Source organism: Scyliorhinus canicula, chromosome 8 (assembly GCF_902713615.1).
Source record: "Scyliorhinus canicula chromosome 8, sScyCan1.1, whole genome shotgun sequence".
NCBI classification, from domain to species: Eukaryota; Metazoa; Chordata; class Chondrichthyes; order Carcharhiniformes; family Scyliorhinidae; genus Scyliorhinus; species Scyliorhinus canicula.
Genome location: NC_052153.1, coordinates 8,693,829 through 8,717,231, shown reverse-complemented (window position 1 = coordinate 8,717,231; position 23,403 = coordinate 8,693,829). Strand labels below are relative to the sequence as shown.

Here is a 23,403-nt window from a genome sequence, read left to right as displayed (position 1 = left end):
GTGTGGTCACTGATAAAATGTAGCCAATATGGGAGCCAATTGGTGCACAGCAAGCTTCCACAAGAATCAACATGACATGAGGGCAGCATGGTAGCAGAAGTGATTAGCACTGTGGCTTCACAGCGCCAGGGTCCCAGGTTCGATTCCCTGCTGGGTCGCAGTCTGTGTGGAGTCTGCACATTCTCCCCGTGTCTGCATGGGTTTCCTCCGGGTGCTCCGGTTTCCTCCCACAGTGTCCCAAAAGACGTGCAGGTTAGGTGGATTGGCCAGGATCAATTGCCCTTAGTGACCAAAAAAGGTTAGGAGGGGTTATTGGGTTATGGGGATAGGGTGGAAATGAGGGCTTAGGTGGGTTGGTGCAGACTCGAGAGGCCGAATGGCCTCCTTCTGCACTGTATGTTCTATGTTCTAAGACTAGACTATCTGTTTTGACAGTGTTTATTTTGATTGAAGGATAAATATTGGCACAGGGAGGACCCCCCCCCCCCCCTCCCAAATCCCTATGCTCCTCTTTGTAAACGTGCATTGTGATCTTTTAAATCCACCCGAGAGAGCAGATGTGGTCCTGATTTAGCATTGCACCCGAACATTGGTACCTCCAACAGTGCAGCACTCCCTCAGGACTGTACTGGGAGTGTCAGCTTCATTATGCACTTGAAACCCAGGAAAGGTGGAAGTGTAATCCACTGTGCGGCAACCTAATGTGGAAATACATTGTGTAAGAATGAAATGCCGCATCTGCTGGTAGCGTATATGCTGAAATTGGAGAGAGGAGTAGCAGGATATGTTGATAGGTTGACGTGAAGTCAGATAAAAGGAGACTCACGTGGAGCATAAACACCAATATGGACCAGTTGAGCTATCTGTTTCTGAGATGTAAATTCTTTGCATTTTAATGTGAATTCAACATAGTTGCACTTTATTTGGGGTCTGGGTGGAGGGGTAAAACAGCAGCAATATTAACCCCATTTAAAAGGGCATACACAGCAGCCAATCAGCAGAGACATTCAGCCATTGAGAAATTCATCTGGGCTTTACTTTACAGGTGTCCCTGCAATTCAGCGTGGCCAATCCACCTATCCTGCACATCTTTGGGTTGTGGGGGTGAGACCCACGCAGACACGGGGAGAATGTGCAAACTCCACACCGACAGTGACCTGGTGCCGGGATCGAACCTGTGTCCTCAGCGCCGTGAGGCAGCAGCGCTAACCACTGCGCCACCCTATCAGAACTTTTGTTTGCACTTTTGGGCCGATGAATGATTATGGGCCAAATGCGGACAAGTGGGACTAGCTTAGTGATAGAAACTGGGCGGCCTGGACACGCTGGGCCGAAGGGTCTGTTTCCATGCTGCAAACATCTATGAACCTATGAAACCCCTTTTGGGAATTACGCATCAAATGTATTTTTTTTAATGTCACAGTGTTTGTACTCTTGTGGTTCCTTGCATGTACCGTACGCTGCGTGTACCGTACGCTGCGTGTACCGTACGCTGCGTGTACCATCCCCTGCATCCACCATGCCCTGCATACATCTTTTTTTACAGTTCTTTCCCAGGATAAGGGCCTCACTGGCGAGACCAGTATTTATCGTGCAGCGCCTCGTGCGACTCCACTTTCACTGCCAGGCCCAAAAGCTCATCCTCGTTGTCCGAAGCCTTTTGCTACAGCTCCCGAATCTCCACGGCCTGGGCCGTCTGAGTCGCCACCAGCTTGTCCAGCCAGCGAGGCCTTAAACGGCTCCAAGATCCCAACTTTGAGCTCCTTGAAGGAGCGCTGAAGTAGCTCCTGCTGCTCCCGCGCCCACTGCTGCCACGCTGCTGCCTCTTCTCTGCCCGCCGCCATCTTGCTTTTTCTGCCTCTCGCCTTCCTCTGCTGTCAAGCCGACTTTTGGACCGCTCCACTGCGAGTCCAGTCCATCCACCAGCCGCTGGGCACACTGGCTGTGTCCCCCCCCCCCCGGGGGGAAAAGTTAAAACAGCGCCGTTGCGGGCTCTTAAAAGAGCCCAAAAGTCCAAAAAAAGCGGGAGCTGCCGAACGTGCGGCTTAGCTCTGCATCACCGCCACCGGAAGACCTCCTAGACCAGTATTTATTGTCCAGTCCTAATTTCCCATGAAAAGATGGTGGCGAGCTGTTTTCTTGAACCGCTGCAGTCCATGAGGTGTAGGCACACCCACAATAATGTTCCGGTGAGAATTCCAGGACTTTGACCCAGCTACAGTGTGGGATCAACAGTGTACCCGACCCTGCGCGTACCAAACCCTGCGTGTATCATATACTCTCATTCACTAAAAATCAATGTTCTCTGTTTCTAGATCTCGATGAATGTGCATTAGGGTCAGACTGTGACACAAGGTCTGAATGCATCAATACCGTTGGGTCATACACTTGTACCTGCAGGCCACCATACACTGGCGATGGAAGAAACTGCACTGGTACAGTTGGTTTATGTGCTATCAGGCTGCATTTGTGCTGAGGGTGTTGCGAGTCAGCTCTGTAGAGTAGGGTTAGAGTCACATTTAATCCAGACTATAGGAGTTGGCAGGTTCCATTCCCTGTTGGAGATTAATGTACCAGTATGGTGTAATGCCAATATCACAACTTCTGGGCTTATTTTAACAAGCGCTGCCCATTGATGACTAAATTTAAATAATTCAATTCAATTGGTGGAATTACGACTCCCAATGTCTGGGTTACTCATTCAGTGCTATAACCACAAGGCTATTGTACCCATGATATCATCAAAAGCAAATTACTTTTTGTGATGCAGTCAAAGTTCATGAAGTGACAATTTATTTTCAGAACAGGACATTCTTTTGAATTAAACAGCAGGCGAAAGAGACAGAATTCTCAGCCACAGTACAACTTGTGTTAGTTGTTGTGATGGGAGTGCAGCATGCATGCACGAATGAACATGTTATTGGAATGAGGACACTAACAGATACACTTTAATTTTTTGTTTTTATTTAATACAGGCCACAGTTCTTTTGCAGAATGGCCAAGCAGTGAGATAATAAGTAATGTCTTACTTTGTTCCCATAGTGATTTCAGTAGCTTGTCAGTAACACATGAAGGTTAAGTGCGGTGTGAATGTGGAACCCACGACCAGGGACTGGTTGAGGTGAAAGGTACAGGTGTATTTAAGGGGAAGCTGAGTAAGTAAGTGAGCAAGATTGGGATAGATTGGTAGATTGAGAAGCTTTTTGTAAAATATAGAACGTGGGCATTGTTGGCAAGGCCAGCGTTTGTTGCCCATCCCTAATTGCCCTTGAACCAAGTGGCTTGCAGGGCCATTTCAGAGGGCCCTTCAGAGTCAACCACATTGCTGTGGGCCTGGAGTCAGGCCCATGTAGGCCAGACCGGGTAAGGCCGGCAGATTTCCTTACTTAAAGGACATTAGTGAACCAGATGGATTTTTACAACAATCAGTGATAGTTTCCAGTGATAGTTGTCATGGGCACCATTACTGAGACTAGCTTTACATTCCAGACTAATTAACTTAATTTAAATTCCACCAGCTGCGACAGTGGGATTTGAAGCCGTGTACCCAGAGTATTCGCCTGGGCCTCTGGATGTCTAATGCAGTGACATTGCCACTGCAACGCCATCTCCTCTAAGGGTGGGGGGAGGCTTGTGAGGAACATATTTACCAACAGGGACCTGTCGGGCTGAATGGCCTATTTCTGTGCTATAAATTCTGTGTGGCAATAGCTTAATTCCTTTGCTTTTCCCCTTGCTCAGATCCGATTACTTGTAAAGATCCTGGGAGACCTGCTCATGGCTTGGCCCAGGGCGATGTGCACTTTGTTGGAGGTCAGGTGACTTTTTCTTGCGAGGACGGATACCAACTGAACGGTACTCAGAATGTCACATGTTTAGAGAGTGGGCTGTGGAGCGACACAGTGCCTCGTTGCCAAGGTGTGTAACAATCTGTCATCCATAAAGACACTTGAGAAGGAGCAAAGAATGATTCACAAGGATAATACCAGAACTGCGAGCATGAAACCACTGGGAAAGACCAAACAAGATGGGCCTTTTTCTAAGAAATGAAAGCGGGTGACAGATAAAATAATGAAGGGGTTTGAAAGGATAGTAATTTTCCCTTGAGGGGGGTGGTGTAGAACTAGGGGACATCAATCTAGGACAGTCATTAATCAAAATAATAGGGAATTCAGGGGGAAAATCTTTGCCTTGAGAGTGGTAAGAACGTGGAACTCACACTCGCAGAGAATGGTTGAGGCGATTAGTATAGATACATTTAATGGGAATTGAGATAAACGCTTGAGGCAGAAGGAAATAGAACCGTAAAAATTTACAGCTCTGATGGTGGCCGGGTGCTGCCGCTTTCAAAGAGCAGTCATGCTTCGTCCCACATCCCTGCTTTTTCTCCGTCATCCTTTAGATCTTCATCCTCAAGTACTTGTCCAACTCCTTTTCTAAAATGATTTGTGAAATCAGCTTCCACCTTTTTCAGTTCGGACATTTCAGATTCTAATAATTCTGAGTGAGAAGAGTCTCCTCTAGATCTTTGATCAATGATTTAGAACTCAAGAATTTAGAATCATAGAATTTGCAGTGCAGAAGGAGGCCATTCGGCCCATCGAGTCTGCACCGACCCTTACAAAGAGCACCCTACTCAAGCCTATCCCTGGAACCCAGTAGTGTCATTTCTTAACCTTTTTTGACAGAACGTGCCCCAATTACGGGATACAGCCTCACCAATCCCATGTCCACCTTGGAAGCAAACACTGACTTGACTGTGTGACTATGGTGTGCTGTTCAACACCGTCATTAATGGCCTTGAGAGTCATAATCATGGGAATTAAATAGTCATCTAATGCTTTCCACTTTAATTCCAGCACTTATTACTCGTCCTCACAGAGGTTTGCTGACAGGGATATCAACCCCTTCTACGTTTTCCTGACTCAGGATAAACTATGTGGTCTACTCACTGTTTGCCGATTAACATCAAATTTGCAGTGTGAGAAACAGGGTCATTTGGCCCAACAGGTCCATGTCCCTCATCCTACTTCGTCTCCACCCTGCTGGGGTGAATTTTCTCACCTGGACAAGCAAGCATATGGGACTAAGCACGACTGCTCCTTCAGAGAGCCAGCACAGGCCAGATGGGCTGAATGGCCTCCTTCACTGCCGTACGTTTTTGTGATTCTAAGTAAATCCAGAGGCAGGGGTAAGAGGGCAGAAGAAAAAAATAAAAAAGGAGAATCCTGTGAGATGGTGAGGGAAAGAGTGATGATGACGTAAACCAATCAGGACAGATATGGAACATAGATGCACGGGTTTGAAGGGGGTGGAGAGGAGGCGGGCATGTGAAATCCAGCAGGTGGCCTTCCTGCTGCCTACCGGTCCAACCTGCCCTGTCTGAAACTTTAGGGGAGGCAGTGGAAGTGTAGATGACCCACTCACCATTGGGCATTATGAGGCCTTGAGTGGCCAATTAATGACCATTTAAGTTGTTTCATCCCACCCTGGCCACTATTTTATCTTGAGCAGTGGAAGGCTCACACCAAGTAGGTGGCCCAGTAGCTTTTGCTGCATTGGCTTGTGTTGGCCAAGGGGGTGAACTGGGATCCCCCTTTGGGTTTCTCTTGTGCCCATGGAAAGCATCCACCCCCCCCCCCCCCCCCCCCCCACCCCCAATCCAAGGTCAGCCCTCACTTTCACCCAACCCTCCCATATTCTCAAACCCAGCCCCCACCCCTTTCACCAGGACATGGTAACCTGGCCTGTTCCGGTTACCTGAACTCCAGGCACTTCTTCCTTGGGACTGCCTGTTGCCCCAGAAGTGGCCACTGCATGAAGCTGGCGCTGTTGGGACTACCGGGCGAGGCAGAACTTCCTCCCAAGAAAAGGGCGGAGGATTCACCTGAAGCTAATTAACGCTGCACCTAGAATTACTATCGGTGGGGAGACCATGGCGATGTAGATAATCCATCCCAATGTTTCAGGTCACTGACATTTCATAAAAACGACACTGGTGGAAGAACATCACGGCCGGCGCTGGGACAGAAAATCTAGTTTGACGCAGAAATCGGGAGTGGCGCCGGTTCGCCGATTCTCCGGGCACTGGAAAGCGGCATCACCGGGGAGTACGGCACGGAAAGGCTGTGGACAGGCAGCAGTTAGAGAAGCTGCACATTCACTATCGCCCATTGCCAGAGGCCCATTCAGCAATCCTCCGCCCCGACCGGCGAACAAAATCCTGAGACGTGGAATTAACCTGGCCCGGCTGGTCGGGATATTCGCGGGTCGGCTGTGGACTCAGTCCGCGGCCGCCCTGGTCGTGGGGCGGGCGTATCGGAGGCCGGGGGAGTCTTATGGGCGGCCGGGGATTGTTCGTGTGGGGGTTGAGAGTTGGGCGCGCGGCCAATCGGGAGTCTCCTCTGTGGGTTTACCTTCGCAATCCGAGTCCGCCATGGAGCACAGCGAGGCTGCTGGAGGCCGCCGCCGTGCTCATGCGCGATCTCTGACCCGGAAGTGCGGGGACCTGTATCCGCAGCAAATCTGTGAGATTTACTCCGGGTCCCTGCTAGCCCCCTGCAGGGCTGGGAATTTGTGTCCCGTTAATCCAGGATTTTCAGGAGTAAAACTCCACCATTTTGACGCCAGCATGGGGGACATAGTCCCAATAATGGAGAATCCAGCCCCATATGTTTGAAATGTTAGCCAGCTATCTGTCTCCACTGAAGCTGCCTGACTACATGAATATTTTCCAGCATTTTCTGTTTTGATTCAACTCAATGTCGAAGTTCCTGGCAAAGTTCCTGTTCTTTGAGCTCATGTTGTGAGCTGCATTGGAACGTGCAGGAGGCCGAGAACAGAGAGGTCAGAGTGAGAGTTCAAGCAGCAAACGGCTGTGAGTTCAGGCTCCGGTTTGTGGACCGATCTGGGATTGTTCTGCAATCACTAAAAGAGGCACCCACGTGTCCGGAGCTGATCCCACAGCGTTTGCCCTGGGTTCAGCTTTAGTATGTATAAAAAAAACTACGGAAGCCATCAGTTGTGCAGAGAAAGTAAATTCCTAAATTAAACGCGCTCAGCTCTGGAGGAATGTAACAGTTACCCATCAACCAGACGTCTTTACCTGTTGGCCTGTTGCCTATTTATAGTTTGGATCTAATTATGGATGTTACCTGAGCAAGCAGTGTGGGGAGGGGAGAACTTGGTCTTCATTTAAAGCACAAAATGGGCACGAGTGAATGTGCATTGCATTTTCCACCCCTCTCCATTGGAGTCAATAGGAAAGGCTGTGGGACAGGCACAAGTGTGACAGAGAAGCTGCACATTCACTCTCGCTCATTCCACATTTTCAGTGAAGACCAATTTCCCTTGCCCGCAGCCCAATTTGCTGTTCTATTTCCTGCGTACCTGTGCCCATATTACATACGTTATTTTAGATTAGTCATTTTTTTATTATTGCTTGTTTATGGCCATGTGATTTTCTCTCCCCAGCTCGATCATGTGGGGTACCTGACATTCCAACACATGGTACAAATGAAGGGACTGACTTCACCTTTGGTGGGAAGGTGATGCACAGGTACAAAAAGGTCTTTTCAAGGGGGTTTCCTCTTATTTCATTCCCCTGCCGAGTCACCAACCTAGCTATTAAAATGAATGGGAATCAGGGAGAAAACTCTCCACAGGTTGGAGTCATAACAAGCACAATGGAAGATGGCTGTGGTCATTGAAGACCAATTACTTCAGCACAGGAGTTCCTCAAGGTAATGTCCTAGACCAGGGGTGGGCAAACTACGGCCCGCGGGCCGCATGCGGCCCGCCAAAGGTATTTCTGCGGCCCACCAAGTCATTAAAAAAAAAAAAAATTTTTTTTAAAAAAAATTTTTTTTTTTTTTTTAATTTATTTTTTAAGGTTAATGGGGGGGGGGGCTGTTGGGTTACTTACTGGTATAGGGTGGATACGTTGACTTGAGTAGGGTGATCATTGCTCGGCACAACGTCGAGGGCCGAAGGGCCTGTTCTGTGCTGTACTGTTCTATGTTCTATATGAGGTGCCCAGAATCATAACCGGGTGAAGTAATTATTTTACTTAATATACTATGCGGCCCTTTGTGAATTGTGAATTTCTGAATGTGGCCCTTGCACGGAAAAGTTTGCCCACCCCTGTCCTAGACCAAACCAGCTTCAGCTGCTTCATCAATGACCTTCTGGTAAGGTCAGAAGTTACGCAGAATGCTGGGGAATTGTGCTTCACCCTCACATATATCATGGCGGGCGGCACGGTAGCACAATGGTTAACACTGTTGCTTCACAGCGCCAGAGACCCGGGTTCAATTCCCGGCTTGGGTCACTGACTGTGCGGAGGCTGCACGTTTTCCCCGTGTCTTCATCGATTTCCTCCTGGTGCTCCGGTTTCCTCCCACAAGTCCCAAAAGATGTGTTTGTTAGATGAATTGGGCCTGAATTCTCCCTCAGTGTACCCGAACAGACGCCGGAATGTGGCGACTAGGGGATTTTCACAGTAACTTCATTGCAGTGTTAATGTAAGCCTACTTATGACACTAATAAAGATTATTATGTGTGTTAAGTCTGGAGTCGGTGCCAAGAGGGAGTCTCCTCGGAAGAGATGATAAGGGAATCATGTTTAACAGCTTGTGAAGTCCTAATTTTCAATGTCACTTGCTGAACATACAACTGTTTCTGTCCCAATAACTTCACGGTCAGTACAGCCTGACTTCTCTCCTAGCTCACGGGGACAGGGGCAATTGAATCTTGCCGATTTACACTGTGCTAAAAGACCCAACCCATGCTCCATAACTTTACTGAAACTGCAGTAGAATCTATTTAATTGGATGAACACTCCTCCCCCACAAGTGATTCAGTTCAAATCACGGCTTGGCAATATGTTGCTTTCCTTAGTTTGCTTCTTGTTAATTTTCTGCACTACTGCACTGAAGTTGACTGCCTCTTGCTGGGTTCTGGTTCCACGGGGGGCTACACCCCTAAACCAATGACTGCACGTCCGCCATTGCCTCAGCTAAGACTGAGCAAACTCCGTCAGGAGCCTGACATCAGACCAGGGACCGTATTATCCAGGAGGCTCAGTCTCGCGAACCCAGGAGCCTTCTTTATCATGTTGTTCCTGAAATCACCCCAGTTTGAGTCGGAATTCCGTTCGGTTTCAGGCACCTAGGCCAATAATGGAATCTGCAAATCCATAACATCAGTGTGTCCTTTTATCATCAATTAATTCTTCCTATTCTGGGGCCTAACGCATAATGAATCTGCCCCTTCTCAATCCTCTTCCTCAATAGTGTGGTTTACACGTGTCTATATTTCAGCACTTCCATTTAGCTTTGTTGATTTTTGGTTATTAATGTGTTCTGAAGAAAAATAATATTAAACATGTAAGCCATCTTGGCATTTTCCAGGCACTGATAGATTGTGCTGCAATGCCTACAGTTAGCCATTCTTATATGTATTCTTTATATGTTTAATCAACTTTAAGGCACTTGCTTTAAATACTAATTGGTCTCAGAAACTACTTGATCTCAAAGGCAAAGTTGAGTTGCAATGTGGAACTCACACAATGCCACAAGGAGTGGTTGTGGTGAATGGCATTGGCACATTTAAGGGGAAGCTAAATAAACAGATGAGGGAGAAAGGATGGGGTGGGCTGAGGAGGGACGGGAAGAGGCTTATGTGAAGCATAAACAATGAAATGGACCAGTCAGTCCGAATTCTCTGCTGTAAACTCCGCTGTAATTCCATCTAACGTTTTCCAAAGCTTTTTTAAAAATATATCCTTTCCTACAGAGAGAATAAATGCCACTTTTCTTCCTTTTCATAGTTGCAATAAGGGATATGTGTTGTCTGGAGCAGCAGAAATCTCTTGTTTAGCAAATGGTAGTTGGAGTCATGAAACACCTACCTGTGAACCTCTGATGTGCCCTACCCCACAGGATACCGAGAGTGGGAGATACGACTTGAATGGGATCACTTACCTTTCTACAGTTTCATACACCTGCAACAATGGCTATCAGTAAGTTAATCAGTCTGGCGAACAGTAATGTTACTCGTTTCCCATGGGCTTTGATGGATTGGACCTACCCCAGTGACCTCCTCCAGTCCTTTAATCTTCCGAGATCGCTGCGCTCCTCCAATTCTGGTGTTCTGCACATACCTGATTTCAATCACTCCAACCTCGTCACCTCTCACCCACTCCCTCACCTCCCTCCTTTAAAGCGCTCCTTAAAATCTACCCAACGGCCACGCTTTTGATCACCTTTCCCAATGCCTCTGTGTGCAGTTCAGTGTCAAATTGACTCTTACCAATTTTTACAGGTGCACCATAGAAAGCATCCTATCTGGCTGCATCACACCCTGGGTATGGCAACTGCTTGGCCCAAGACCGCAAGAAACTTCAGAGAGACGTGAACACAGCCCAGTCCATCACACAAACCCGTCTCCCATCCATTGACTCTGTCTACACCTCCCGCTGCCTGGGGAAAGCGGGCAGCATAATCAAAGACCCCTCCCACCCGGCTTACTCACTCTTCTAACTTCTTCCATCGGAGACAAAAGTCTGAGAACGCACATTAACAGATTCAAAAACAGCTTCTTCCCCGCTGTTACCAGACTCTAAACGACCCTCTTATGGACTGATCTGATCTCTTCACACATCTTCGCAATTGAGTAGTATCACACCCGATGCCTGTGTCTATTTATTTACATTGTGTATTTTATGTTTGTCCTATTAAGTATTTTCTTTTCATGTATGGAATGATCTATCTGATCTGCACACAGAACAATACTTTCCACTGTACCCTGGTACACGTGACCTCGATACACATAAACAATCTAATCCAATCCAAATATTGTTTGATTATGCTCCGTGTGGGCGCCTTGGGATGTTTTACCACATTGAAGGTGCCACATAAATGCCCGTTATGTATGAATCTGTCAATCTCGGATGTTGCACGTGCAGCACCTTTTAATCTCATTTGAATCCTTGAAGGTTGCTGGGACCATCCACATTAACCTGTAACAGCACTGGCCAATGGAATGGCACCTACCCCGTGTGCAAGATCATATCCTGTGGGCCTCCACCAACACTTCCCAATTCTTTCATCATCGGAGAGAACTTCACCTTTGGAAACTCCATTTCCTATGGCTGCAAAGAAGGGTAAGACCTTTGAAAAAAAATGATCTTGCTTCGTGTTAGCAATGTTGGCAGTGAGACCAGGATGAGTTTATGCAGCCCCTCAAGCCTGTTCCTCTATTCATTTAGATTGTGGTTGTTCTGTATCTCAACTCCATTTCAAAATATATTTAGGCAGTAGCCCACAATTATTTGCATATTTGTCATTGCTGCAAGAAGATAATTTTGATTAAATAATGTTTTATCAGTTTTAGAGAGACTGTGATGCTTTTTACCTCTCCCCTTCCACCTTCTGAGATTAGTACATGGCTTTGGGGGCCTGGGTGATTACCCAGTCTTGGCTACCTGTCCTGACATGGGTTTACACGTCAGGAAACGCTAGACAGTCTGGGCCTCTCGTCTATTGAAAAAAGGGAAGGCTGGGGGGGTAACCTGAGGTTTTGATGGTCTGGATACAGAGAGAATGTTTCCTCTTGTGGAGACGAGCATAACTAGAGGACGTTAATGTAAGAGAGTCACCCAGAAATCCAATCGGGAATTCATTCTCATCAATTCACCCATCAGATAAACCCATCAGGGGACGGCACAGTAGCACAGTGGTTAGCACTGTCACTTCACAGCTCCAGGGTCCCAGGTTCGATTCCCGGCTTGGGTCACTGTCTGTGCGGAGTCTGCACATCCTCCCCGTGTGTGCGTGGGTATCCTCCGGGCGCTCCGGTTTCCTCCCACAGTCCAAAGATGTGCAGGTTAGGTGGATTTCCCATGCTAAATTGCCGTTAGTGTCCAAAAGGGTTGGGTGGGGTTACTGGGTTATGGGGATAGGGTGGCGGTGTGGGCTTGAGTAGAGTGGACTTTCCATGGGCCAGTGCAGACTTGATGGGCTGAATAGCCTCCTTCTGCACTGTACATTCTATGTTACTGTATGCTAGATAAAACCATAACTCTGTATCTACTCCAGTGAATCCTTTTAACCGTTTAAACGTCACAGCCCAATCACCCTCTCAGCCTTCTCTTCTCAAACAGATGCAAGTAAACATCTTGATTAAAATAAAAGCAAAATATGCGGACGCTTGAAATCTGAACTAAAAACAGAGTTCTGGATAAACTCAGCAGGTCTGGCAGCATCTGTGGAGAGAGAAACAGAGTTAGCATCTCGACTCTGTATACGACTTGTACTTTGCCAGCTTCCGGCTGGTAATAGAATTGGCTGTGTGCTCCACAGAGTCAGACACCTGATTGAGGGTGGTTAGGACCTCCATAAGCGGCAAGTTCCAAATTCAATTCCAGAACTTTCTCATGAGCTGAGTGGAGGCCAACAGCTCATTTGGAGGTGGCCTCACTGCATCAGACTGGGGGGACTCTCTGAGCTGAAGGCTCCGTGCCACAATGACAGGGCCATGTGAAAGAAGGGCCTCAGTTGCAACTACATTTGATGCTGCAGTGGGCTTTCCCCTCCATGCCAAAGTCCTTACCCGTGCCAAGGGTCTTCAGTCCATATGTGGCAGCGAGAGGGCTTTCATGTTTCAGGTCCGCTCGGCCCCCCTGACCTGCCTCAGCAGGCCCCACCTCTCATGGTTAGGTTGCCGAGGCTCCAGCGCTGTCAGCCCTCTGATTGGGTCAGTAGTATTGGGACCCCACCCACCTTCCGTAACAGGATGATGAGGGTGGAGTAGGCCAATTAGGAGACTACCTGCAGGCTCACGTGAGTCCTTAAGTGGGGGTCCCAGAACCTGCAATAAAATCCAATCCCTCTCTCCACAGATGGCTTCTGAGTTGTAAAGCATTTCCGACATTTTGTTTCTAGTTGACATGAGATCATAGAATTTACAGTGCAGGAGGCCATTCAGCCCATCGAAAAATCACCCGATCTAAGGCCACATCTCCACCCTATCCCCGTAACCCGGTAACCCCCATCTAACTTTTTTGGACACTAAGGGCAATTTAGCATGGCCAATCTACCTAACCTGCACATCTTTGGACTGTGGGAGGAAACCGGAGCACCCGGAGGAAACCCACGCAGACACCGGGAGGACGTGCAGACGGTGACCCAAGCCGGTATTCGAACCTGGGACCCTGGAGCTGTGAAGCAACTGTGTTAACCACTGTGCGACCAAATTGCAATATGCATTTGGTTCACGGGAAGCACATATTGAGACTGTGGTATGTTTGAACCCTATTTCTGAATGAGCCCGAGGATGTTTTTCTATGGTGAAGACACTAAGTGCAATTCTCCCAAAAGATTTCCTGGTCTCCGGTGGGAAACGCGGATAAAGCTGTTTTACAATTTGAAAAGTGCTATATAAATGTAAACTGGTGTTGTTTTCGGAGTAGTAACAGACTGATTCCAATGTAACCTATTTCCTGGTCTCCCTCTCTCTCTTTGCAGTTATACTTTGATAGGTTCAGAGAGTAAGGAGTGTCTATCCAGTGGGAAGTGGAGTCTAAGTGCGCCGCAGTGCGTTCCTCTGTCTTGTGGCCCAGCTCCAAATATTGACCATGCCCTCCCCGAAACTGGCCACCAACTCTACGGGGACATTGCCATCTATTATTGCACAGACGGGTACAGCATCTCGGGCAACTCGCAGCTGGTCTGCAACTCCCAAGGAAACTGGGCGCCAACCGAGGGCCGGGCCGTGCCCCACTGTGTGGCGGACTTCTGCCAGAAGCCACTGTTTGCGCCCTACGCCATCCTGGAGACAATTGGCAAGGAGAAGTTCGCCGCCGGCTCCCAGGTCACTTACAAATGCGCGGAAGGCTTTGTGCTGAACACCTCGGCCTCCATTGAGTGCGTTCGGGGTGGCCAGTGGAACCCCTCACCGTTCAGCATTCAGTGCATCCCTGTGCGCTGCGGGGAGCCGCCCAACATCGAACGGGGCCACGTTAGCGGAGCCAATTACAGCTTCGGTGCCATCGTGGCGTATACCTGCAACACAGGCTTTTACGTCAAAGAGAATAAGAAACGAACGTGCCAGGCTGATGGAGAATGGAGCGGGAAGCTGCCCAGTTGCCAGCCCGTGTCGTGTGGAGATCCTCCTCGTATTGCAAATGGGAATGTCGAAGTAGGTGATCAAAAAACCGCAAACCTATTTACAAAGAGACTTGGAGTATAAGGGGGAGCGGAGGCTTGCTTCAATTGTATTGGGCCTTGGTTAGGCCACACCTGGAGTAGCATATAGTTTTAGTTTTGATCTCCTTCCCTTAATAAGGATATTTTTTCAATAGAGGGAGTGTAACGAAGGTTCACCAGCCTTGTTCCCAGGATGACAAGTCTGTACTATGCAGAGGGATTGGGAAACTGGGCCTGTATTCTCTCGAGTTTCGAAGAATGAGAGGTGATCTCATCGGAACCTACAAAATACTTGAAATGGATAGACAGTGTAGATGTAGGTAAGATGTTTCCCTTGGTTGGGGAGTCTAGAACCAGGAATCACAATTTCAAATGAGGGGGAAGCCACTTAGGAACGAGTTGAGGGAAAGTTTCTTTGCACAGAAGGTGTGAATCTTTGGAATTCTCTACCCCAGAGGGCTGTGGAAGGTTGGTCACTAAGTATGTTTAAAGTAGAGGTTTACAAATTTCTGAATACCAATGACATAAAGGGATATGGGGATAGTGTGAGAAAAAGGCATTGAAGTAGATGATCAGCCATGATCGTATTAAATGGTGGAGCAGGCTTGATGGGCTGAATGGCCTACTCCTGTTCTCATAGAATATAGAACATAGAACAGTACAGCACAGAACAGGCCCTTCGGCCCTCGATGTTGTGCCGAGCAATGATCACCCTACTTAAACCCACGTAACCCGTATACCCGTAACCCAACAATCCCCCCATTAACCTTACACTACGGGCAATTTAGCATGGCCAATCCACCTAACCCGCACATGTTTGGACTGTGGGAGGAAACCGGAGCACCCGGAGGAAACCCACGCACACACGGGGAGGACGTGCAGACTCCACACAGACAGTGACCCAGCCGGGACCCATATGCCAAAGAGTAAATAAGTTTGACTATAATTATAATGGACATTGGTGATACAACGTATACAGTTTTGGCCTCCCCATCTAAGAAAGGACGTACATGTCCTAGAGGAAGAGCAATGAAGGTTCACTAGACTGCTTCCTGGAATGAGAGATTTGCCTGTGCACAGACATCGAGTAGAATCAGCCTATTGAAACATACATAATTCTTCAGGGGCTTGACGGTGGATGCTGAGAAAGTGTTTCCCCTGGGCTGGGGAATCTAGAACAATTGGGTCATAGTCTCAGAATAAGGGACCGGCTGTTTCGGGCTGAGATAAGGAGAAGTGTATTCATTCAAAGAGTTATAAAGCCTGAGAATTTCGCTACCCCAGAGAGCTGTGGGTGGTCAGTCTTTGAGCATGTTCAAGGCAGCAATCGACAGCTTTACATTGGATATACGGCACTGGAATAGGCCATTTGGCCCATCAAGTGCATGCCAGTGTTTACATAGAACATAGAACGATACAACGCAGTACAGGCCCTTCGGCCCACAATGTTGCACCGACATGGGAAGTCAAAAACTAAAGGCCATCTAACCTACACTATGCCATTATCACCCATATGCTTATCCAATAAACTTTTAAATGCCCTCAATGTTGGCGAGTTCACTACTGTTGCAGGTAGGGCATTCCACGGCCTCACCCACTCTTTGCGTAAAAAACCTACCTCTGACCTCTGTCCTATATCTATTACCCCTCAATTTATGGCTATGTCCCCTCGTGCTAGCCACCTCCATCCGCGGGAAAAGGCTCTCACTGTCCACCCTATCTAACCCTCTGATCATTTTGTATGCCTCTATTAAGTCACCTCTTAACCTTCTTCTCTCTAACGAAAACAACCTCAAGTCCATCAGCCTTTCCTCATAGGATTTTCCCTCCATACCAGGCAACATCCTGTTTATGCTCCATATGAGCCCCCTCCTATCTTTTCTCATCTAAAAGTACCATTACAACCACAATTCCTGCTGCCTCTTGTTACTTAAAGGATATGGGGATAGTGTAGTAAGGTGCAGATGATTAGCCATCATCATTAAATCGTGGAACAAGCTCAAGGGGCAGAATGGCCTGCTCCTGCCCCGTTTCTCCTGTTCTGAAGGAGCTTACTCTGACTTGATAATATTTCATTTGGGGAAGCCATCTAAAATAAGAAGGGTGATTTTTCTCAAACTGGACCCATACCCACTGGAAAATAGAAGATTGAGGAATGATTTGATTTTTTTTAGAATAACGAAAGTAATGTTATTAGCTGGATGAAGAGAATCCTTTTACACTGGTGGCAGAGTCTAAGACAAGGGGACATAATATTAAAATGTGTTTGACTCTTATCTGTCTTCTGAAATGGCCTCGCAACCACTCAGTTCAAAGGCAATTAGGGATGGGCAACAATGGCGGAGCAGCACAAGTGGATAGCACTGTGGCTTCACAGCGACAGGGTCCCAGGTTTGATTCCCTGCTGGGTTACTGTCTGTGCGGAGCCTGCACGTTCGTCTGCGTGGGTTTCCTCCGGGTGCTCCGGTTTCCTCCCACAGTCCAAAGACGTGCAAGTTAGGTGGATTGGCCGTGTTAAATTGCCCTTCGTGTCCAAAAAAGGTTAGGAGGGGTTATTGGGTAACGGGGATAGGGTGGAAGCGTGGGCTTAAGTTGGTTGGTGCAGACTCGATGGGCCGAATGGCCTTCTGCACTGTAAATTCTATGATACACTATGATGAACTAGGTAAATAGATAATGAATTTCTTGTTATTTCTCTTGGATTACAGGTAAAGAACGGCACTTTGTTTCTGAGTGAAGTCCGATATCATTGTAATCATGGTTATCAATTGGTGGGGAGTCCCGTTCGTATCTGCCAGGGCAATCGGCACTGGTACAGTGAGTCATCACCTTCCTGTGTGGTTGTGAACTGTGGCCAACCTCCAGCCATTGAACATGGGCACTTTGAGGGATCAGACTCTAACCTAGACTCGCGAGTCGAACTCTACTGCGAGAAAGGTTACGCCGTCTCTGGAGACGCGGTGTTGACCTGCCGGGGCAATGGCAAGTGGGGCGGAAACCAGATGCCAGAGTGTCGTCAGCTGAGGTGCCCAGACCTGTTGGCTCCAGGGAAGGAGAGTCACCTGATTGTCCATGAGACAAACACAAGTGGGGTTATTCGGCTGGAGTGCGCAGCGGGCTACATATTGGAGGGGCCGGCAATTTTGAAGTGCCTGGCTTCTCAGCAGTGGAACGACTCCTTGCCGGTTTGCAGACCAGTCGTTTGCGGGACGCCCCCGGAGATCCAGTACGGCGACGTTTTGGTTTCTGACCTTCACTTTGGCAGCATTGCCAACTACACCTGCACCGATGGTTTTGTAGCCAAGGGGGAACCATTCCGGACCTGCCAAGCCAATGGAACCTGGGGCTTACCAGTGCCGGAGTGTGTAGCCGTCGAGTGCCCGCAGCCGGAGCTTATCGGGAATGGAATTGTTGACATCCAGGGACTGACCTATCTCGGCAAAGCCGTGTACACGTGCAAGCCAGGCTTCCGGTTAATAGGGAACACCACAGTGATTTGTGGTGAAGATGGTGAATGGCTGGGGAGAAGGCCAATCTGTAAACCCATTGAATGCCCCACTCCTGATGAGATAGCAAGTGGGAGAGCTGTGTTTGAGAAGGTATACTACCGAGACACCGTCACATACGTGTGCAACACAGGCTTTAGGCTAGAAGGCCAGGGAAGTCTGACTTGTTTGGAGACAGGTCAGTGGAATGGAAAGGCCCCAGTCTGCAAACCCATCAAATGTGACCCTCCTCAGCTCATAGAAAACGGTTTTGTCGAAGGCTCCGACCACAGCTTTGGCGCGCTCATATTCTACAGTTGCTTTCCCGGTTTCCATTTAATCGGGAACTCGATGCATATCTGTGAAGAATCCTCCTGGTCCAGTGCCCTTCCTTACTGTGCGCCAGTTGACTGTGGCCTCCCGCCTCACATTGATTTTGGGGGGTACTCGATCATCCAGAGTGAGGACAGACAAGGCAACGAAGAACCTGAAAGCATTGCGCAACCAGCTGAACCAGGAAGTGACTCTGACACCATGAGCAATCTCCTCACATCAGACGTTGGGACTAATAATGGTATTCCGGCTTCTGTTTCTGAGCGAATGAGCTCCAACGACAGGCAAATATGGAATACTCCAGCAAACCTGGACCTTCTGCAGACATCCGCGTTCTTTAGTGAAACTATCATTCAGTATTACTGTTACAGTAGTTACAAGCTGGTAGGATCTCATGTGCTGGAATGCCAAGATGATGGTCATTGGAATGGAAGTGCCCCCACCTGTCTACTGATAGAGTGCGAACTCCCAATGAATCCAGACAATGGATACATTAGGTTTTCGAGCAACCTGCTTGGGAGTATCATTCAGTATGTGTGTAACCCTGGCTACGAGCTTGTAGGTTCAGCAACTGGATACTGTACCTCACATAGTGAATGGAGTACTGTACCCGCAGTGTGCCAACTTGTAACCTGTGGAACTCCCAGCCAAATCGCAAACGGCTTGGTGAAGGGTAGTAACTACTCCCATGCCAGTGTGATCGCATACGAGTGTAGTTCTGGATTTTTACTGGTTGGGGATGAGAGGAGAACCTGTCAGAACAATAAAGAATGGGACGGAGAGGAGCCACACTGTGACCCCATCTCCTGTGGGTTGCCACCCATTCCTGACAACGGCAATGTGACCTGGAGGGAATATACATTCGGGAACCTGGCAAATTACAGCTGCAATTTTGGATTCCTGATTGAAGGAGATCTCACTCGTGTCTGTCTCTCTAATGGGAGCTGGAGTGGGGAGATGCCAAAATGCAAGTTGGTAGCGTGTCCACCGCTTGCAAACATAGAGAATGGGCAAACCATCGGATCAGAATTCACACACGGGAAGGAAATAGCGTTCCAGTGTGAGGATGGTTATCTATTACATGGTGCGCCATCCATACTGTGCCAGGCAGATGGAAAGTGGAGTGACAATGCGCCACAGTGCACGCCCATCACCTGTGAACCCCCAGAATATATCTCCTATGGACTTATTAATGGATCTAGTTTCAGATTTGGTGACTCGGTAAAGTACATCTGCTTTGAAGGATACAGGCTGACAGGGACACAAGTTAGGCATTGTCTACAAAATGGCTCGTGGAGTGGCAACATCCCTGAATGTGAACTATGCCAGTGTCAACAGCCGGTTGTCCATAACGGATTTGCTACAAGTCAAGATACGAGGTGTGGGAGTCTAATATCCTTCCAGTGCGAGGAGGGTTTCAAGTTGCTGGGCCCTTCTCAGGTTCTATGCGAAGATGGAGGCTCGTGGAATTCAAGTCTTCCCTATTGCGGCCGGATATCTTGTGGCTCCCCCCCATTAATACGCAATGCTTTCTTCAATGGAAGCAGCTCCTTGCATGAAAATGCCATAGCCTACAACTGTTTGCCCGGCTACACCATGAAGGGGAAGCCAGAGGTGTTCTGCACAGAGAAAGGGAGATGGAGTCGACCATATCCAACATGTGTCCCACTGTTCTGTGGTCCACCTCCACCTGTCCAGAATTCCACCATCATAGGAGACATGCACACATTTGGGAGTAAGATCCAATATAGGTAAGGACTATATTTCCATATTCCATGTACCTTTTAATATTGATCTCTTTCATCAGTTGCATCATTTCCATTATTTTACCTGATATTGGTGCAAGGCCAATGAACTCTTGGTTGTTTGGGTCCAATATGTCCCTTTGTGTTCAATGTAGGTGTCTGTTCACCTTCACGGATGGGGAGACGCCAGATTGCTAACATCGTCACCCAATGTTTTACATATGCACTGACATGGATGCAACCCATCTGGACCAGGGGTTTTATCCTCTTTGTTTAGTTCATTCAATTCATCAACCTGTTTTTACTTTAAATGTGTGTATCTCAACACTCATCTCACCATTGCTAATCAATGTTCTATCTCCCTGGTAAATAATTTCATATTTCTACTATCGCTCTATTGCTGCCTGTGGTACTATCCTATCTATCTCTTCATGTTCTATCCCAATCACAGTCTCCTATTTTATTGATACGCCGATAAAATATGGTGCTATTCTGTTTCATATTCCTTGGTAATCTAGTTTCATGTTGCATTTTGCCTTCCTAATTGTTTTGGATCTCTTTGCATTCTGTCTTATTTTGCATTTCTCTGCTGGCTATGTAGTTGTGCATCTTTCCCGATCCTCAGTTATTTCCATATATCTTTATTCCTCCATGAAATCTCATTTGTGTTTAATTTGTTCTGTCCTTTCAGCAAACCATGTTTTCCCTGCCCGCTATTGAACAGCTTTTTAAATGCTTCTCTTGGTTTTTCTCCATCACGATTTGCTAATCTGCTTTGATTTATTTTCCCAAGTTCTGCTCTCAGCCCCATAAAATCTAAATTTTTCCAACATTTCTTTTCCTCTTTTTTTAAATTTGGAGTACCCAATTCTTTTTTTTTCTTCTAATTAAGGGGTAATTTAGCATGGCTAATTCATCTACCCTGCACGTCTCTTTGGGTTGTGGGGGTGAGACCCACGCTGACACAGGGAGAATGTGCAAACTCCACAGTGATCCGGTGCCGGGATCGAACCCAGGTCCTTGGCGCCGTGAGGCAGCAATGCTAACCACTGTGCCAACGTGCGGCCAAAATTGTTCCACCATATTAACCTGATATTTTACCACACTAATGTCCTTCTCTATCATCCTCACAAAGCATATCATGGTCACTATTGCCTAGATATTCCCCTACCTTTACTTCTCTTCTTTCATCTTGTTCATTCCTATTACTGGATCCAGTAGTGAATCTTCCCTTGCTGGGATTTTTACATGCCAGGTTAGAAAGGAGTTCGGTAGACATTGTGGGAACTCTATTCCAATTGTTCCATTTACCGACCTCTTCCATCCAATTGTGATCAGGGTAGTTGAAACCCCCCCCCCCCCCCCCCCCCCCCCCCATCCTCATTGTATCTCAATCTCTGCCAATCTATACCAGGATGTTTCCCAGAAAATGATCACCTGTGGTGAGGATGACCACATCTTCCAGATGCATTTAATCTGCTGACTGTTACCAGTATAATTCCCAAAGGTGTACAGTTACATTCCTTTTGAGCATATTTAAATGATTAACTATTGCCTAGTCATCACTTTTGATTTCAAATTAATCAGTTGATCTTTATTTTTGGTCAATCATCATTGAATATTGATTCTGGATGTAATATCATAATTGTGTCAAACATTTAAGAATTGACACATGGATGTTTAATCTTCAACATGCAAGAATTGAAAAGAAACTTGTGCAAAATACCCCTTTGCCTGCAGATGTTTAGACGGCTACGTAATGGAAGCTGAGAAAGATACAAGAACATGTTTAGAAGATGGTTTTTGGTCCACTCACAGTATTCTCTGCAAACCACAGACTTGCCCTCTGCTGCTGAGCAAAATGGCAAATGTAGTTATCTCTGGAACACAATTTACACCCAATAAAAGTATTGCCATCTCCTGCAAAGAAGGGTACAGACTGTCGGGAGCAAACCTGTCCACCTGCCAGGTAAGGACTCCCAGCAATGTATGTTAATTTTTTCAACTGATGAAAAAGGTTTTCCAGGAATGCATGAGAATTACTCTCGGCACATTCTTCTTCGTATAACAGTTTGCAGATGTCTAGAATATTGCTTATTAAGCATAGCGTATGCGCAAGAAATGAGAGGTTATGCTGATGGGGTGAAATTAAGTAAGGTGGGAGTTTGTTTTGTAGCGTAAATGCCAGTGTTGACCAAGTGAGCTAAATGACTAAATACGCTGTTACTTGATGTAACACAGTGGTTTAATTTTGTGAGGCTCCATTCTTTTTGCAAAATGGAAAAAGAAACGCTTGTATTTGTATCACACCTTTCAGAATCTTAGGCTGTCTCAAAGCAACATACAGCCAGTGAAGTGCATTCACTGTTGCAATGTAGGAACTGTAAGAAAGCAATTTGCCACAGTTCCAGCTGACCAGAGGCTGCTTTCCCCTTTGAGGAGGAGAACTGACAGGTGGTGATTTAAACTGAGGATAGCCACACCTCAGGCGAGGGGCAAGATTAAGAAGGCAGTTGAATAATCTCAGCCGGTACGGGTATTGAACCCGCGCTGCTGGCCTCCCTCTGCATCACAAACCAGCTGTCGAGCCAACTGAGCTAAACCACTATAGGAACTGTAGGACCGCAGCTGTTTACAATATATATCAATGACTTGGACAAAGGAAACAAATATACTGCAGCCAAGTTTGCAGAGGATACAAGAATAGGTGGAAAGGCAAGTTGCGAGAGGTATACAAACAGTTTGCAAAGAGATATTTATGGGTTAAGTAGGTGAGCAAAACATTAGCTGATGGAGTATAATGTGGGAAAACGTGAAGCTCATTTTCGAAGGGAGAACAAAAGAACAGAGGGCAGGATTCTCCGGCCGCATCCGCCTGGCAACCGGAGAATCCCAACCAAGGTCAATGGATTTCTCGACAATCTCGCCCGCGGCGTTCTTGCGGCGAACGGGGCGGATGAATCCAGTCCAGAGGGCGCGATTCTCCCAAAACATTTCTGAATTAATTTGTGCTGGATTTTTCAGGCAGCTTCCCGCCGGCTCTGCCGGTGAGGCCCCCACAGCTATTCAATGACACTTGGCGTGCAATCTTTCCAAAAGGGAACAAAGTTCCCCAGCGAGCGCATTAGCCAAGTGCCGAGAAACACAGGACGATTCAGCACCACTTCTGTTGAATGAGGGGCCTGAACAGGAACTGCGCGGCCAAGGTCGCACGTAGCCCCGTTTTTTACAATGGGGAGCTCTGCTTTCCGGAACTCCCCATTGCAGCGCGAGATCGGGGCGGGTGCGGTTCCTCCTGATCCATGTTTTTGTGTCAATTCCTGGAAAGAGAAAACTACTCAGCTGTGTTTAAAGCCCCTCAGATGGTTAATCTGCAAACCATTTGTTCATTTCTCTGTGATATTGATTTTACTAAACTGTGATTGACAACTTCCACACACACCCAGCTGTCTGCATTGTTCTACTCATCTCCCTTCACACTTGAGTGGTTTTGAAGTAGTCAAACTACCCTCAATATATGAAAACATCAAGCTATGATTGACAGTTCCTAGACAATTCCAAAGAGAGTTAAGTGCTCTCTGAGTCTTTGTATTCCTTGCCAGAGAGAGCTGTGTGGGTGAGTTCTTGTGTATA

General features: G+C 47.3%; 1 protein-coding gene across 4 annotated transcripts in view; it reads left to right on the top strand.

The window, feature by feature from the left end:
- svep1 (sushi, von Willebrand factor type A, EGF and pentraxin domain containing 1) overlaps positions 1-23,403 on the top strand; it is a 225,490-nt gene that overhangs the window by 143,233 nt on the left and 58,854 nt on the right. For all 4 annotated transcript variants that reach the window (XR_005461542.1, XM_038804133.1, XM_038804134.1 and 1 more), the window contains exons 32-39: positions 2,316-2,435; positions 3,742-3,918; positions 7,474-7,558; positions 9,830-10,021; positions 10,997-11,164; positions 13,527-14,199; positions 16,916-19,776; positions 21,511-21,739. Coding sequence is in view for 3 of the 4 variants with exons in the window: in XM_038804133.1 (XP_038660061.1) it covers positions 2,316-2,435; positions 3,742-3,918; positions 7,474-7,558; positions 9,830-10,021; positions 10,997-11,164; positions 13,527-14,199; positions 16,916-19,776; positions 21,511-21,739 (4,505 nt within the window). In the remaining variant the exon portion in view is untranslated. The remainder of the gene's footprint in view (positions 1-2,315; positions 2,436-3,741; positions 3,919-7,473; positions 7,559-9,829; positions 10,022-10,996; positions 11,165-13,526; positions 14,200-16,915; positions 19,777-21,510; positions 21,740-23,403) is intronic.